This window comes from Metopolophium dirhodum, chromosome 1 (assembly GCF_019925205.1).
Source record: "Metopolophium dirhodum isolate CAU chromosome 1, ASM1992520v1, whole genome shotgun sequence".
NCBI lineage: Eukaryota > Metazoa > Arthropoda > Insecta > Hemiptera > Aphididae > Metopolophium > Metopolophium dirhodum.
The window spans coordinates 44,862,506-44,880,627 of record NC_083560.1 but is presented as its reverse complement, the minus strand read 5'-3'; the positions used below and the strand labels follow the sequence as shown (position 1 = coordinate 44,880,627).

Sequence of the window (18,122 nt, the reverse complement as noted above, 5' to 3'; positions counted from 1 at the left end):
ATACCGATCTATGCATGATATACACGTACCTAACCAGAAGTGGACTTTGATTCGTCTTCCGGAGGGGGGAGGGAGGGAGGGAAATATCCTTTTGGGTAAAAAAATTCTACCCTCAAATATTTATACCCACTTAGGCCTATAATGTTATTATCAACACCACGACCAGACGCATTCAGTCAGTATGACCACTGAACGTTTAATGCCATAGCACAACTTATAAGACCAACCAGAAATGGTTAATTATAATTTGTGATGTCTAGGGGGGGGGCTAGGCCCCTATGTCCCCCCTAAACGCCACGCCTGTACTTAACAATAATACGATCGGGACACAATATATACTGCTGCAATGCTGCTACTAATATGTAATCTGTAAACCTAATTAATATAATATATAAGTATATATGTATAGAGAACCTTAGTAGGTACCGTTCCATAAAATAGTTTAGACCGTATTAAAACCTATATATTTAACGCTCGATACCACGGTATACAAACGTAGGTGCCTAGGTATTTTATGTGATGTCAAGATGGAGAAACAGAACGAAAGATACAGAGAGATACTGTTTCTATATATATTGCAGAGTATAGTTAATTATAATGTCTAATCCGTTCGAATAAGGACTCGAGATGTTTGCTGGTTAAGTAATGGGCCTAGAATGCAAAGGTGATTAATTTATGCCTAGGTCATGGATTTCTATATAAATAGGTACTTACCTACATAAATAATTATAATTTTATCGAATGTCGGTTTTTTCTCAATTCTGATTAGAAAATAGGAGCTCATCATTGCTCATCGCGAATAAAATGAAACGTAGGTACTCATTATAGTCATTACCCGCTTATTTTGTAGTATATAGTTTTACATATTTTACAAACATAATTTATTCTGTGGGAAATACATAATATATTATGTTCAATCTATCGTGAAACCTAACATACAACGGCGTACATGCTCATCATGTCGAGTAGGTACTCCATAGAGGTAGTCACTATAGTGGTTTTCGTTCTCTCAATCATAATATGATGATTCTGTTCAGTAATTTTATTAATATTCTTTTTATTCTTTTTATTTTAAGAATTTAATATTAGATACAAACATTTTTGTTAAATATTTCATGTTTTTCAATATGTATTTTTACTTTTTATTACGTAATGACCCGTGACCCAGTGATTACCAACGATTTAAAAACCTTAAGAAATATTATGATTGTATTTTTTTGTACAACTCCTCATTTGATTATTTCAATTTTTTTTGTTTTATAGTCTGACCGTGCGCATCTCAAAAGTCTTAATACACTAAATAAATGTATTAGATTATTTTAAAAGCTGTCTAATCGATAGTATTGATTTTTTTTTTTTTTTTATTAAGCTGCTATATAGTACATGGACAATGACCTATGATTGCTCGACAATTATAATATGTATACAAAAAAAGAATATTACAACTTAAATTGATAAAATATAGACAATTAAGTATACACAAAATAATACGGAATAGTGATAGAATAATCTATAACAGTAATAAATAGTATAAATAGTTAAATCAAATAATAACAATGAAAAATAATTTAAAGATGCGTAGGTAGCACAATTAATATTATATTAATATATTATACACAGTTATACCTAGGTACATTGTGCATTTATATATTTTTTAATTGAAAATAGTTTATAATTATTAAAAATAACCCTCCTTCACAGATCCATATGTAGATATTTTACATAAAAGAGCACTGCTCTAAGTACATGCAGTCTAGTAGGTACTCTATAGTCTATAGTCACTATAGTGGTTTTGGTTCGTTCATTCATGATATTCTATTCAGTGCGTTACTTTTTTTTATGTATAATTAGTGTTTTAAGAATTAATGTTGAATAAAAAAAAATGTTTTGTCTAATATTTCATGTTTTTATAACACATATTTCGACTTTTTACTATATAAAAACCCGTGACCTAAAGATTATTAACGAGTTATATAACTTAAGGAAATGAGAAATATTGTAATATATAGGTACATTTTTTTTTTTTAATAACGACTCCCTTGATTATTTACGTTTTTTTTACTTAATATAGTTTGCCTGTGCATCTCAAATGTCGTGGTACTGCGAATGAATGTCTTAAATCGATACCTACTATTGATTTTTTCTCTTTTTATTAAGTGCACTATGGTAGTATACGGTGTGTACTTACCTATACAAAAAGCTGTTATTACGAGTTAAATATTATAACATATAGATAATTAAGTATAAAAGTAATTATACGGAATAGTGATAAAATGGATGAATCCATAACACCATAATAGTAGTATAAATATATAATATTATTATCGTACTGTCATAGAATAAATGAATCTATACTTAACTGTACAATCTATATATAGCCCGCTGTCGACTTCGATATACTCATCGAGCACTATAATAATATAATATACTAAGTGCAAAATACAATTGATTAATCCATGACATATTTTGTGACTATGCCATCAAATATACCTAATATAATAAAATACTAATGACAACAAGACGTAACAAAATCGGATTTATCCACGAATTAAGATTAATTCGCTGTGCATTATATAATTCGTTCAGAAATTAAATGTTTCGTGGATTAATAAATTGTAGTTTGTCCACTTGACATATGGCCAGACTTTATACGTCGATAAATATAAGATCTTATATGCGACTTAAATACAGAGTCGACTATGCTTATAATATAGACTTACACCATAAGTCTATATTATCATTATGGATTCCACTACCTAGTTGTTTTATACTAGATGCATACTATATAGTAGAGTTATCAAATAATAACAATGTACCACGATTTAAAGATATAATAAATTGTTTATTTATTAATCTAGAACAAAAAGGTTTTTTTTTTTCAAAAGTCACTTTTTTACAGAAATGGTTTTAGAATGCAAAGGCGCATCTTTTAATCTAACATTCATGATAACATTATTGATGGTTTTTTTAAAAGTAAAAGGTTCTAGTTGAATTAATCACGATAATAATATTATGGTAGGTACACAATAATTGATAAAATTATAGTTTTATTTGTATCATGGATACAGCACGGGACGACTTTCCTTTCAACTTAATTAAGTATATTAGCTCAAAGTAATACTATCTATACTCTATAGATTAATAAATTTCAACATCATTTTGACGATCGAGTTACAGATTTCAATGTTTTATAATTATTACATTGTTTTGTGTTAGAAGGTTTGCAGCAATGAGAAAGCATTATTCTGAAATAGATTCAGCTAATAATAAAAATAAAAATAATAGATAAGAATTAAAAAGTTCTAATTAAATTCTTTTTTATTTTATTTATCGAAAACTCGTTAGTTTACTTCTATTTCTAGAACTTTTTCATAATTGACAATTTATAATTTGTATCTTATAAATTTTTATATTTACTAATACAGCAAATTATTATCATAGTTTTGTGAATTAAACTATGCAAGTTACTATATGCTTGAGAACTCTAAAAATAAAAAAAATTTGTACTAAGAGTAAAATATATTTTGAACTCAATCCTTGAAATTACTCTCCTGAACAATTTCATAAAAACGATTCACAAACTCATTCTAGACCCACGTGTTATACTAAAATATGAATCGTTAGCTGATTACATACATTGTGCGTTTTTTTAATAATTGTTAATGGTAATTAATTTTTAAAAATAACTCTCCTTCAGGCTTCACATATCCATAAGTATTTAAAATTTTTTCATTCAGACAAATTCAATCATTTTTACTAGTTTCAAATTCGGTATATTTTTAATGAAATAATTCAACTAAAATTCATACAAGCAAGAATAATCACAAGTCTGAATCTGATCTGATCAATATTAACTCAATCTGATGTACCATAGAATATATTATACAAGGATAGGACATGCATTGTATTCAAGTGTGATCAAAGAACATACTTGTTACCAAAGTGGTTATATGCAATTAAGGTTGTGGTGTATCCTCACCACTGATAATATTTAATAAAAAATAATAATAATATAGAATAATAATTTAAAAACAATATAATATAGATATAACAAAGAATGAATGAAATAAAAAAAATATAACATTCAAATGAATGGAATAAAAATGTATTGAATTCAAAATTTGACAGATAGCGGATTTGTAAAATCTTTTTTTCTCAGTAAAAAGCAATCTTCAACTCTGATGTACTTACCGTCGGGAAAGTTGATCTAGTTGGTATACTTTAAAAAGTCAGAAGTAAAACGTTTTACATTATATCCAGAATTAAAAATATTAAAACGTTATCATACTCTTACGTTTAACGTTACCTATTTAGAATAAAAGTCAGAAGTAAAACGTTTTACATTATATCCAGAATTAAAAATATTAGAACGTTATCATACTCTTACATTTAACGTTACCTATTTAGAATAGGTATAATATGTATTATAAATTTAAAATTTAAAATTTGTGACTATCGTCATTCATTATTTACATTTTTAACGTTACATTGATGTTGCGTTAAATTGTGTATAATATTTATGATACCTTAATCATAACGTTATTCTTAATTATTTATCGGCTATGAAATATTCCAAATATTCCGTTTTTATTTCGTTTAACATGTCAATCATTTTTTTTTTCAAAATATAACCTCGTGGTTCTGACGTTATTGTTTTTTTTTTTCTGCACTTCCAAATACTCAAACTATATAATATCGTTCCAGCACAGACAAAGTGACTATGCCATCCGTAATTTATAAAATAAAAAATTGAGTTGAATTTTAAACATAAAAACAAGTACCTACTTTAAATACGAGACATAAATAATAATAAATCCTCCATTATGCATACAATAATTCCGCGTCGTCGTTGTGAAGGTACCTACTACGTAAATGCGCGTTGTCACGGATAATTTGATTTATTTTTTAAAAATTTGACGAATTATAGTTTTTAAATTAAAAAAAAACGCGTATTTTTAATCGTAAGCGGAGCGATAAATGTATTAATTCTACAATGATGTGTTGTTAGTATTGTTAACTTTGTTATTTTTTTTATCCGTCATCGCCGTTTGGAGCAAAAAAAACTTTAATATCTTTTCCGGTAGGAAAGTAGATGTAATTGGTACCAATAAGGGTGATCGAAAGTAAATAATTTCAAGTAGGGAGGTACTTATCTCAATAATTGGAAAAAACAGACATTTTTATGCAAAACCAATTTTTGACAAAATCGATTTTGTTATTTTATTGTAATTCAAAAACAAATAATACCGACCTAATTTTTTATGTATGTTTTAAGTTTAATTTCAACGAAATACAACAAAATCGCGAATTATATTCTTGTTAAAAATTCATAAATGGCTTTAAGTTCATACCAAGTTCATACCAGAAAATGTAATTTAAGGTTTCATAACAATTTTTTACTAGAATTGAAAAAAAAAAATTGAGTGCTATTCCACGAATATTATTTATAATTTTATTAGCATCTAAAGTTTAAATGATGACGAAAGTGGATATTGAAGCGTAAAAATAACGATTCCTTACCCATTCCTTATTTATTGTAATTGAAAAAGTATTAATCTTAGAAACTTGAAACATTCCACTGTTACTTAAATAATCCTTTTCTATATTAATCCTTTTCTTTTTAATTAAAGTTTAAAAATATTTAGAATACATTTAATCTATTAATGGAATTTGAAATTTTTGAATTTTTTGAAATGTTTTATTAAAATTATTTAGGATAAGAAGAAAATCTCAAATAGTTAATATAAAATCCATCATAAGTTTTTCTTATTTCAAGATATATATATATATTCAAAATACACTGTTAAGTTTTTTTAATATGCTTTTGAAGTTAAGATGTTGACAACATTTGTCAAATTCTTGAAAAAATATAAATTATTATGTACTATTGAAATAGTATATTGTGTGGCAAGGGTGGGAAGTGAGCTATTTCAGTCGCGGGCGACGTGTGTGACATGAGCCGCAGGTGAGGTCCGCATTTCGCCCAAACTGGAATTGCCTTCCCGCACGAGCCACACATACTATTTTTTGTCACGCATCTGCATTCATCGATCACGGCAAGGGTGATGCAGGGATCTATGCAACAACTAGACCATAATTCTACGACAACAATATTTCATGAAAGAAACAATTTGGTTTAATTTATTTTAAGCATCACCCATGGAGGTTATAATATAGATATATTAGTTATAGATATACTAGTTATAATAAGATGCAACCAAAAGTGTATGTTTTGTAAGGACCGTGGTATAGATTTCAGTGTCTGGTTGTGCAGGGGATACGCGCATGATATGTGCGCACAGCACTTTTGGGGATTTCCACTTTACCACCCGGCATTTTTAGGGATTCCCACTTTACCGCACGCTTGACGGAAAAAGGACGCTTTCCAACGCTTGAACCGCTATCAAAAACCAAACTTTCGGTAAAGGCGTGCCAAAAAAAATGTAACGTTTCATATTATTATAGCTGAAGCTTGAAATTTGAGTACAAGGTTCTTCATAAGTTCTCACCCTAAAATATAATGCATAATAATATTTCTTTCAATATATGTACATTTGAAAATAAAATGTTGACGAAATTGGATATTTAAACGAAGAAGAACAATTTTAATTACCTTATTGTAATTCAAAAATATTATTCGCGAGGACTTAAGCTTTTACGTGTAATATTATAAATAGGTAGGTGCAACAGAGATATTTTTCAAAATATCTTGATATTAATTTTAAGCTATCCCATAATGAAATTTATTCCCATAGTGAAGAATTTATATAGGAGGGCTATATGTTTCTGGTACACAATATAATATATTATTCTAAGAAAATAACTAAAAAAATTTTCAGGATGGGTGGCTGAAGCATCATTAGACCTCCCCCATTCTATGCCTATGTTTATTCCATGAATCTTGGATTCACACCGTTCTACGGTAAGTCAGTATCGACTCAAAAGTTTCTAACAATAATATTATATCTTGTAAATTACAAAATTACAATTTAATTGCATAATCATTATAAATAATAATTTTCCGATGTGTTCTGAAAAATTAATTCAACCTTCCTGGATACCAATAGTAAAATTCGATGTAAATTTCGGATTAACAATAATATCAATATAATATAATTATATAATATAATATATACACTAGTATAGACTATATTATATTATAGTGGTACATTATTAATAACCCACTTCACTCAAAATCGTTTTTCCTGTGCGATTATTTGTTATTAAACTCAAATTTAACACACGCATTACAGTGACCTACTCAATGTCAAGGTACACTCGACACCTACTGTGCAGCAGAGTGGTTACCCACTTTTTCTTGGACTATACCATGTCCTTATTGATTCGTTGGGCATTGTTTGACAGTTTTAAAACATCGGTGGACATTTTTTTCGGCGGTAGATATAATATTTTAAAATGCGCTGCCAAGTTTGCACTGCCATTTTTATTTTCATATATCCATGGATTTGTAACCGATAACCAATCCGACATTTTATTTCGTCAGATACCTGAAGCGATATCAAAAACACCGATGTGTCAGTTTCAAAACCCGAATCCAATATTAGTCACGCGTGGCATATCTAAAAATCTTTTGCATCTCTGCAAGACATTTTGGATAAATTCATTGAATTTCCTAGTACAAAATTTAAATATTATTTTAATAGCTACCAAATAATTATTAATATACGACTTGAATAAAAAATAATAAAATTCTCTTTAGCTTTTGGTTTATTCGATTAGTTCATATAATATTATGAATATTCATTATCGTTTAAACATTTATATTGTATAACCATTGATCTGGATGATAATATTAATACTGTGACATTATCGTTTGTTAATAGTTAAAGCATAACAGAAATCATAGTACCTATAATTGCGTCTGACACGCATTCATACAGAGTGATTCTTTGAGCGTAAAACTCTCATTATCACAAAAAGTATTAATGTTTTTGAAAATATTTTTTTACATAGTTTCAAGTTTTTAAAAAAACAACGTTTTTATTAAAAATTATTTTTTTAAATATTTTTATCCTTATAATTTTTTAAGTTTTTTACTTTTTGAACGACAGCATAGAATTTTAATTTCATATTCCAAAGCAGAATATTTTTCTAGTATTTTGAATTCATAAAAATCGAATTTAGGGCGAGTAATTTATGAATTATAAGTATTTAAAGTTTAGATGGTCGGAGTGGAGTGGTATGGGGTTACCCCGCAAAATGTTTGTCCACTACTCCGCTTGTCTAAACTTTAAATACTTATAACTCATAAACTACTCGTTCTAAATTCGATTTTTATGTATCAAAATACTTAGAAAAATATTCTGCTTTAGAAAATTAAATTAAATCTCTATGGTGTCATTCAAAAAATTAAAAAACTTAAAAAAATATAAAAATAAAAAATATTTAAAAATATGATTTTTTAATAAATAAGCGTAGTTTTTTTTAACAATTTGAAACTATGTACAAAAATATTTTCAAAAACTTTAATACTTTTTGAGATAATGAGTGTTTTACGCTTAATGAATCACCCTGTATATTGCATTTACCTGCAGATGGGTTTTAATAGATATATAACATATTGTATTAGCATTACATATTTACGAATTGAAATGCGATGCGAATTATTTCGGGTTTGCTATATAGGGCGAAAAAACCGAAAAAAACCTATACCTACCTGTTATACCGATTGCATCTATATACCAGCCGATTTTAATGGGAAACGAACCGAATATCCCCAGACAATAATCTCCCAGAGCAAACTCTTATACCATTCATTCTTAGGGGGTGGACAAAATCTTAGTATATTTTTAAGGGTAGGATTGAATCTCCAGATTTATTTATAATATATTAAGTGTGAATTTCGTCTGACAAGCATTCATATATTGCATTTATCTGATGATTTTTAATAGATGGAAAACATATTGTATTAGAATTTCATACCTACGAATTGAAACGCGACGCGAATTATTTACGTATGTGTACCTAATGTGCATACTTTATCTATAACGTATTTAAGTCATAGAAATTACAACCATAAAATAAATGGGGAGATTATGTCCATGGGAATTTTCGTCTGGGGAATTAGTTCCGATTTTAATATCAGTTGTCGATATCGGCCCAGGTTGTTACGCCCGCATCCATCGCAAAGTACATACATTTATTTTATATAATTTATTATGCGTTTGAAGAGCTACCTAATTGAAGTTTGCAATTAATTTAATATATTGTTGTATTTTTAGAACATAATTTTACCGAAAAATACTATAAATATAGATTTAAACCTTTTACATTTTTTATATAGATAGATCTGGACACTCGTCATTTTCACGTTCAAAATATAAAAACTCTTATCTTCTCGTTATTTCTACTTTTACGAAGATATAAAATTATTCTTAACACAATAACCAATAACAAGTATTCCACATCTAAAATTGTTCTGAATTTTTCTGCGGGGGGGGGGGGGGGGTCCCTGTACCCTCACAGTTACGGACTTACTTACCTATAGGCACCTACTTTTATCAGAACTAATTCGTGTGTAAAATTATTACCACAGTGACGGCGGCGGTACGGTGGATTCGTATTACTAATTGTAAAGTATAAGGTTATAAGTATATATCTATCTACTGAAAATAAACTGATATAATATTATTATACTCTAATATTACAAAACTTCTTAAGAGGACACCCACATGTGTTGTCTTCGTCTTACAAAATATGTACAACATAGCAAAAACTATTTTGTGGTGGAAAGAACCGAGAAGACTACACTCATAACTAAGAAACGAGATTTTCGCCACATAAAAAGGAGAGCTTTGGCTGTGCAACGTTGTTTTAATTTTTTTGATATCACTTATATGAAAAAAGTTCTTACTGTTTCAAAAACCATTATTGTTTGTGTTTTTCAAACAGTTTTTGCTATGTTGTACAAGACGGAGACAACACATGCTGGTGTAGCGTCCTCTTAAGCATTTCAGAAAAAAGTATTTAAATGCTACCTATTATAAAAGTATTTTCTAAATACTCAAAATATTATTTCATACATATTTGCATTTTGAATTCAAAAGCTTTTATTTCATAGACAATAATAATTATAATTATAATCGTTTCTGTTTGGATTATCAACATTAGGTTTTTTCTATTCAGAAATAAAATCAATGGAATTTTTTCATTTTATACTTGATATACCTATATCTACATGTTAAGTTGCATGAAAAATTGATGAATTTAATGGTTTGCTGAAATTAATTGGACCGATCGTGGGCCACTAAATCAAGTTTAAGAGACCATTAGCTCACTAATGACTCATTAAATCTTTAGTGATTGTTTATGCAACCCAGCATTATACTCCTAAAATAAACTCAAACACTATTGTCGATTATATTGCATGTGTGTGTATTGTATACATAATATTTTAATTATATTCTAAGGAAGAAATGGAAAAATAAATGAAAATATTATAATACACAGACACACGACATTTTGTGAATTTATAAATATAATTAAGTAAGAATAGTTAGGTACATTTTATTAGGTTTTTCTGAACATAAATCCAATTATTTGTTATTACGTCTTATTAGTTACTAAGTACCTCTTAGTACTCCATAGTCTATAGTACTTCTATAGTACATAAAAATGTGCAAACTATTTTTTAGTTATAATTTTATAATATTTTTCCTCGTAGGTTGTAATTTCTGGAATAAAAACAAAAAAGTTGAGCATAATTCTACAAACATTTTAATGAGTGTCTAAAAGTTTAAATTTTGATGAAATTCATCCGTAAAATAACAATTTCACACTATAAAATTTTCTTGTTTTGTTGTGATTACAAAAAAAAAATCCATACCTATATATACTTGAAAAGTTTACCAAACGTTTATGTTATCATTTTCCATGTGTATAATTTTCAAAATATTGTGCTTTTTATAGACATTTTAAATTTTAAACTTTTGATTTGTCTTAGTTTTTTGTTCTATATAAACGTCGATACAAATTGTTCGCTCAGTTAAAAAGCTTAAAAAATGTTATACTTAGTATATACTAAAAAGTACCTCATAACAGTTGTTTGTACTGAAACAAAAAAATTTAAATAATTTATTATCTCAATTTCTTTTTATAGACATTTTAATTTAGACAAAATTATATATTTTACCGAAAAATAACAATATTTTCCTAAATATATAATTCAATAAATTTATTCGTTCTTTATTCAAAAACATATCATACATTATATGAATAATATATTTTATATTAATACCGGTTTTATAAAAATTATCGAATACACCGGGAATATCGTCATTTCCGATGTATTCGTGATATCGAAAATTCCGAAAAACCCGTACCGAAATATCGGTTTAATAACTATATTTCCGGTAGGTACCCATACCGATATAAAATACTATTTAGAAATATCAAAAGAGTAAAATAAATAACGTCACCCCTACGTCGCCTAGGTATTATATTATGTACACAGCATATGATACTGCAGTAATAGTGTAGATACAGTTTTAGGTAAAGTGTATAAAGTTTAAACGAGGTATAGCTTTGAGTTTCTACATCAAAGAAAAATAATTGGTATTGATTATAAAATGAACAAAAAATATATTAAGAATATTTATGTTGCTATATAAATATCTACTTTATAAAGTATATTCTGTATATTTTATTATTTTGTTCTTTGCACTTTTGTTAATAAGTAGGTACTTAATTTATTGACAAATGTATTTCAAATGCTCTTTGAATAATATTTAAGTCGATGTTTATTTTGCGTCTGTATTTAAAATATACAAATGAAAACGGAAAAGTACCTTTTTACTACCTAACAATGTAAGTGGTTTGTACCAACTCGAGCGGTCTGCGTATCATCGTTATCGCGTCTTGTAATATTATTATTATGACATTATGTCTATATTATTGTACGTATTTCTTACAGACACACTGGAAACCGCCACGGCCGACCCGGACCCGTTGAGCCTGGACCTGAGCCACCTGAGTGCCGAAGAGCGAGCATTGATCCAGAACGTCATGGCCAAGGCGAAGAACATGGACGCCACTGAACCCGCACCGGTGACGCCTTCGCATTTGACGATGAATAGGTAACCTTGCAGGACTTATGACGGTTTTATAACATAAGACGTGCGACGTCCTTCTGGGTATAAAATGGTCTGGTTGGATAATGACATTACTTATGTGAGTGTAATATAGTGACACCCATAGGCGCAAATAGTGCTTGGATTTAGGGGGGGGGGTCTAAAGCCTTACTCTGATAATACTGAATAAACTTAAAACAAAATGTAGGAAATGTTTGAGGGGGGCTATGGACATTTTTTGGGGAGCTTAGCTTCTAAAGCCCCCCCCCCCCTATTTGCGCCTATGGACTGACACCAATCAGCTATACCGCGGTCGATAGTAATTATAAATAAAATCGATTTCAAGTCTTGGATATGTTCTTGAAAAGAAAAAATTGTTCGACACCTTTATATACCGTTCGGGTGTCACTATTTTTATAAATATCTTAGTAGTCTATTGCCGGGTTGCATGAGAAATGTATTAACTTAATGGTTCAATAAAATGTAATGGACCAATCATGGGCCACTAAATCATGTATGTTTAATAGACCGCATTTGCTCACTTTATTGATTCATTAGATGTTTAGGGATTGTTCATGCAACCCGACATATCAGCGATAAATTATAATATCAAAAAACACTGTTCGAGTGAACCACGAATTTTTTTTCAGTTGTTTACTTTGTTACGCGTTTTTCTTTATAATAATATTATGTAAGATTTATAAAGAGTTTTAAAACTGATTCTACGCTTGAGCTCAAACGTTACTGTAATAACACGTCGCATCGCGTTTTAAATTCTGAGCGGAGCGATATTGATTTTAAAATTATTTGTGTTTTTATACTTGTGTACACATTTTAGAGTAGAAGAAATCCTTAAAACCTAAGCTTTGAGGATGGTCTCTGGTAGCATATTAGGGTGCTTTTCTGTGCTTGGGGGGGGGGGGGGGGGGAGTAAAAATGAAATTGAAACCAAAAAATGAAAATTCTTGTACTTTTTCATAACAATCAGGAAAAACAGAAAAGAAATCAGGGAAAACTGGATGTTGTACAAATAAATCAATTTACCGACTAAATTTAATTTTTTTAAAATAAGTTTTTTTTTTGCAACTAAAAAATGACCATAGAGACATCATTTTCAGTTTATTCGTATTACCATTAATAATAAATGACATAGATTTCAAAATATTCAGGCTCTTTTTGTGCTATTTATAGATATAATTGTTATAATTGATATAATTATTGGTGAATTATCTTAGCTTTTTTTCAATATTGAATTATTCCTTGTATTTAAGTTAATAAAAACTTTAAAATGTAATACTAGGTGCTCTTAAGTTATTTCTATGGCAAACAAAAATATTTTATTTTTTCAAATGCTTACGATATTCATCAAGTATATACTATGTGCTATATACTATATACTATGTGCCTACATATTCAATTAATTTCTATCTAGTTTTAAAAGCATTATGATAGACATTCTCAGGCTCGGTAAAAATGTTTGATAATGTAATACAACGTTTCTCATAGATAGTTCGTAATGAAACTCAAAAATATATCGGAACAAATTTTTTATGGACATATTTTGAAATTAAAAAATTGACGAAATAAGTTATTTAAACGAAGCATAACGGTTTTAGTTATTTTGTTGTAATCCGGTAACATTTTTCGTGGGTACTCGAAACTGTGCGTATGTAATCATATTTTATATGTGTACCTACACAATGGCATTTTAAATATATTTGGGTTAATTTTATTCTATTAACTATATTTTATACCTCAAACCTATACACACCGTTTTGACGTTATTCTTTATTGAGTTAAAGCTAATTATATAATATGATATGAATATTATATTATACTAATATAATAATATTATGAAATATTGACAACTTAATAAACGCTATGTTTTCACAAAGTATATTCCAACAAACCTTGTTACTAATTACAAATAGTAAATAAAATAACTACGATAACAATATAAATACTTAATAAAATTTAGGTAATTAGTAATTTAACCGTCACAGATCACAACTATTTTTTTTATGCAATGATTTATTATTGAATTCCGACGGAACGCATCCATTACAGTGACCAATTAAATGACGAGCCACACTCGACAGTAGGCACTGCTGTACAGCAGATCAATTACCTACTTTCCCTGTTTTAGAAAATATACTTTTATTTGTTTTATTTTAAATCGATTTTCTAATAGCACACAATTGTGTTGTAAAGCAATTCTTAACGGTTCCAGGTCATCGTGTTAAAATATCTTACATAAAAGTTATTATCTTTGAACTAAATATCGTATTTTTGTTGTTTTTTTTCCGCACAAAATCTATTACATTAAACATTTATATTTATCTGAGTAGTTCATTTAATATAAATTCATATTTTAGGTATATGTATATATCATAGAAATCCATCCTTCTATTATATAAAACACTTTTGTATTTTTTTTTTTTTTGTTTTCCTGCGGTATTTTATGAATGCTATGGCAACCAAAAATATAATAATAAAAAGAATACATAATGACAGTGATGAGTATTGAATTATAAAAAGCATTTTAAATTAAACTTCTGAGGGGGTTGAACAATTACAGGAAGATTGACAAGTGGAGCGAGGGGTGATCGAAGCCCCCTATAGTACTGTATTATGCATTTGTCGAGCTATTATTAAAACGCATAGTTTCATTTTTATTTAACTTTACTAAATAGATTGTTGATTATAAGTTAGTAGGTAGTAAATTTAACTTTTGAATGCCAATCATAATAATATAATTTAATCGAATCCTGGTATACCTGTACAAGTCGTTTAAAATGTTTCATCTTTATAAGAGTAGCAAGATCGAACTACATTTTAATTTATTGTCTTATAAAACGCTTTAGGATCAATATTATATTTTTACCAATATTCTATATGAATCACTTATTGATTTTACTAAATAATGAGGGCCGGATTTCAATGCAAAGTGCCTTATTTTTTGGATGCTCTACGTTCTATGCAGTATACATAATTAGTTTCATGTAACAGGTACTTTAAAGGTGGAACTTTAACTTTTCATTTTTTTAAAACATTTTTAGGTAATTTTATTAATTGTTACTTCATAACAATATATCAATGTATTCTGCAATTTGTGTAAGCTTTTAGTGTAAATTAGGAAATTTAAAACATTTTATCAAGAAATATTGTTTTCATAATATTTGCTTTAATAGCTTTTTGGATATTATTCATCCCTGTCTCAGTTTACTATTTTGTTTTTGTATTACCTATTATAAGTAAACTAAGGTAAAGAAGTGTTAAAAATTCCAAAAGTTAAACACCGTATTCCTCCGTATCGTTTGCGTAGTTACAAATGTAGGTGATATTTTTAAAAGCGTTATTGCGTCGAAAAAACATTTTTGATTATTTTCAGAGCGTTTTTTGAGCATTTAAATCCTGGCCCTACTAATAATGATCATTGATATTATTTATACATTTAAATTAAATAATCAGTCCTGATAGATGTATTTACATTATTATAGAAGGATTAACATGATGTTAGTAGCGGAAGCACGGCGTGATGTTTTATCAATTGTTTTTTTTTAACTATATATTATTTTAAAGGAACATAATATCTTAAAGTATTATTTTTAATCTGATTTTAAGTAAACTCTATGTCTACTTTATTTAAAAGTAAAATAATAGTAAGTTAGCATAAATTACATTAAAATAGTTCAATTATTCATACTTACATAAAAGATGCTTTTAATGTTTTAATTTTTACAATACTGTCATTACCACGAATATCACAGGAAACAGTGATAACAGTAGATTCAAGTTCAACAGAAATATGTTTACCTATTTATTTATATATATCTTATGTTACGTATGTTATAGTGGCATAGCGTGTTAATATGTTAGTGTTAAGGTGTTCAGTTAAAAATGTACTTTAGTTAGATATATTAAATATATCTACCAAAACCCTATCCAAGCATCAGGAATGGAAATCATTTCCACGGTTGTTGGCCAACTAATTTGTATTATTTGTTTAAATTTGATTTTCGATAGGAATAATATTAATTCATTTTTATAACACATTCATTAATAATATTGAAACACTCGGCAGGTATACAATCCAGAGCCGGATTAAATGACAGAGCCGCCCTGGAGCAATATATATTTGATATAGGATACTACTTATCAAGAAGTCGTTAAAACAATATAAAATGTATTTCATGTAGTATTATATATATGTATATATGAATTTGTAAAAAAAATTGACAAAAATACAATTGGTACCTTATATTATTACGCAAATAACTACTACAAGCTTAAAACGCCAAGTTTATACATACGCATTATAATGATTAAAGTAAATACCTATACAATATAATATACAGAAAAAACCCAATACCCATGATTAACAAACATGTTTTTTCCTTGATTTGACTGTAGAAAATTTATTAGCAAGTTCCTCCCACTTAATTTCTCTAACTGTTTCAGACTCGATGCACAGTATCGACAAATCTGACATTTTCTCTTGGTTAGGTTAGGTTAAATAATTTTTTATTCTTTTCAAAACTGAAAACGAACGTTCGCCGCTAGCATTTGAAGATGGTAGAATGCAGATAATTCTTAAAATAATTTCTATGTAAGGAAATTATGTTTCTGATGATGATGTTATTAAAGTTTTATGCAACACAATAAATGATTTCTTATTTTCCGCTGACATATTTGCCATCATACTTTTAAATTGTATTAGTTCTTCTCCCAAGTCACTTTCTAAATCTATATTATAAATTTCAACTAGGTTGCTACTTTTTTTTCGAATGTTATCTAATGATTTGTTTTCAATATTTAATAAAAACCCAAATTTATCATTTAATTCAGTGTAACTTTCCATTCTCCTATTGAATTCAAATATTAATTTATCAATAATTACTAAAAATGTTTCATTTTCATTTTTTCACATCCCATAAAAACAACGTCCAAAGTGTTCTTATCATCATCTAATAATACTGATCTAATTTTTTTTTCTCGAAGATTCCCGAATAAATGTCTCACAACTACTTTGAGATTTTTTTTCTTCTAATAATGTATAGAAAGAATTTCGAATTTCTTCAATATAATCCTTCAATGAAGTATATAATTAAATTACATTAGATAAACCAATATTTTCTAACTAAAGTGCTTTCGAAGTTGCCTTAAAACGTTTTAAAATTGGATACCACATGCATAACATAAATGAAAATTCCAAAGTACACATTTTTTTATATCGACATATATATACATACATAAAATAGGTGCAGGTACGTATACTTTAACAAAGATAAGACGACAACAAGCGTAGTCAACGACGTGACAAAGAAAATCGATTAGACAAAACTACAGAAGTCGTGTATTTATAACACAATTTTACGAAATTCTATGTTAACTGTGATTATTACCACTCAATACACTTAATAATAGGTACTATCCTATAGTCCATCCTAATAATATTATAGGTACATTATTCAGTGCTATACCTTATAATTTTATATTTTAAAATAAAATATTACTCGATTTAACATTGAACAAAACAATACTTATATATTATGATACCTAATTTATTAATATTTGTATTACAAATGCTATATGCCGCCCTGGAGCAAAAGCTCCTTTTGCACCTATGTTAATCCGGTTCTGATACAATCCCAATAATTGGGAGATACTAAGCTGAAGTACGCAGGTTACTTACACTGATATACGTCATAAATCATATTATGAGATCAAAAACACGTTTTAATAAGTCGAGACATTATTGTTTTCAAAAGATATTTTTACCGGCCGGTCACCGTCCAGACATCTGTGATGCTTTCGAATACCTTTATAATATGATTATTTAAACTAGAATTGTTTCACACTCAGCCGACATATTATTACATAATTTTATCCGATTTTTATGTTTATAACCACTGATACCGCGGGGCCGGCGAGTATACCGACCGTCGTCGCTGACAACATTTCGTGCTATAATGATAGGTAATATGTATATTTTTAAAGTGTTTGATCGTGGACATTTCAGTCTTGCGAAAA

General features: G+C 28.2%; 1 protein-coding gene across 4 annotated transcripts in view; it reads left to right on the top strand.

The window, feature by feature from the left end:
- Positions 1–18,122, top strand: part of LOC132937233 (transcription factor SPT20 homolog) — a 133,509-nt gene that overhangs the window by 40,847 nt on the left and 74,540 nt on the right. For all 4 annotated transcript variants that reach the window (XM_061004049.1, XM_061004051.1, XM_061004050.1 and 1 more), the window contains exon 2: positions 11,933–12,095. In XM_061004049.1, coding sequence (XP_060860032.1) covers positions 11,933–12,095 — 163 coding nt within the window. The remainder of the gene's footprint in view (positions 1–11,932; positions 12,096–18,122) is intronic.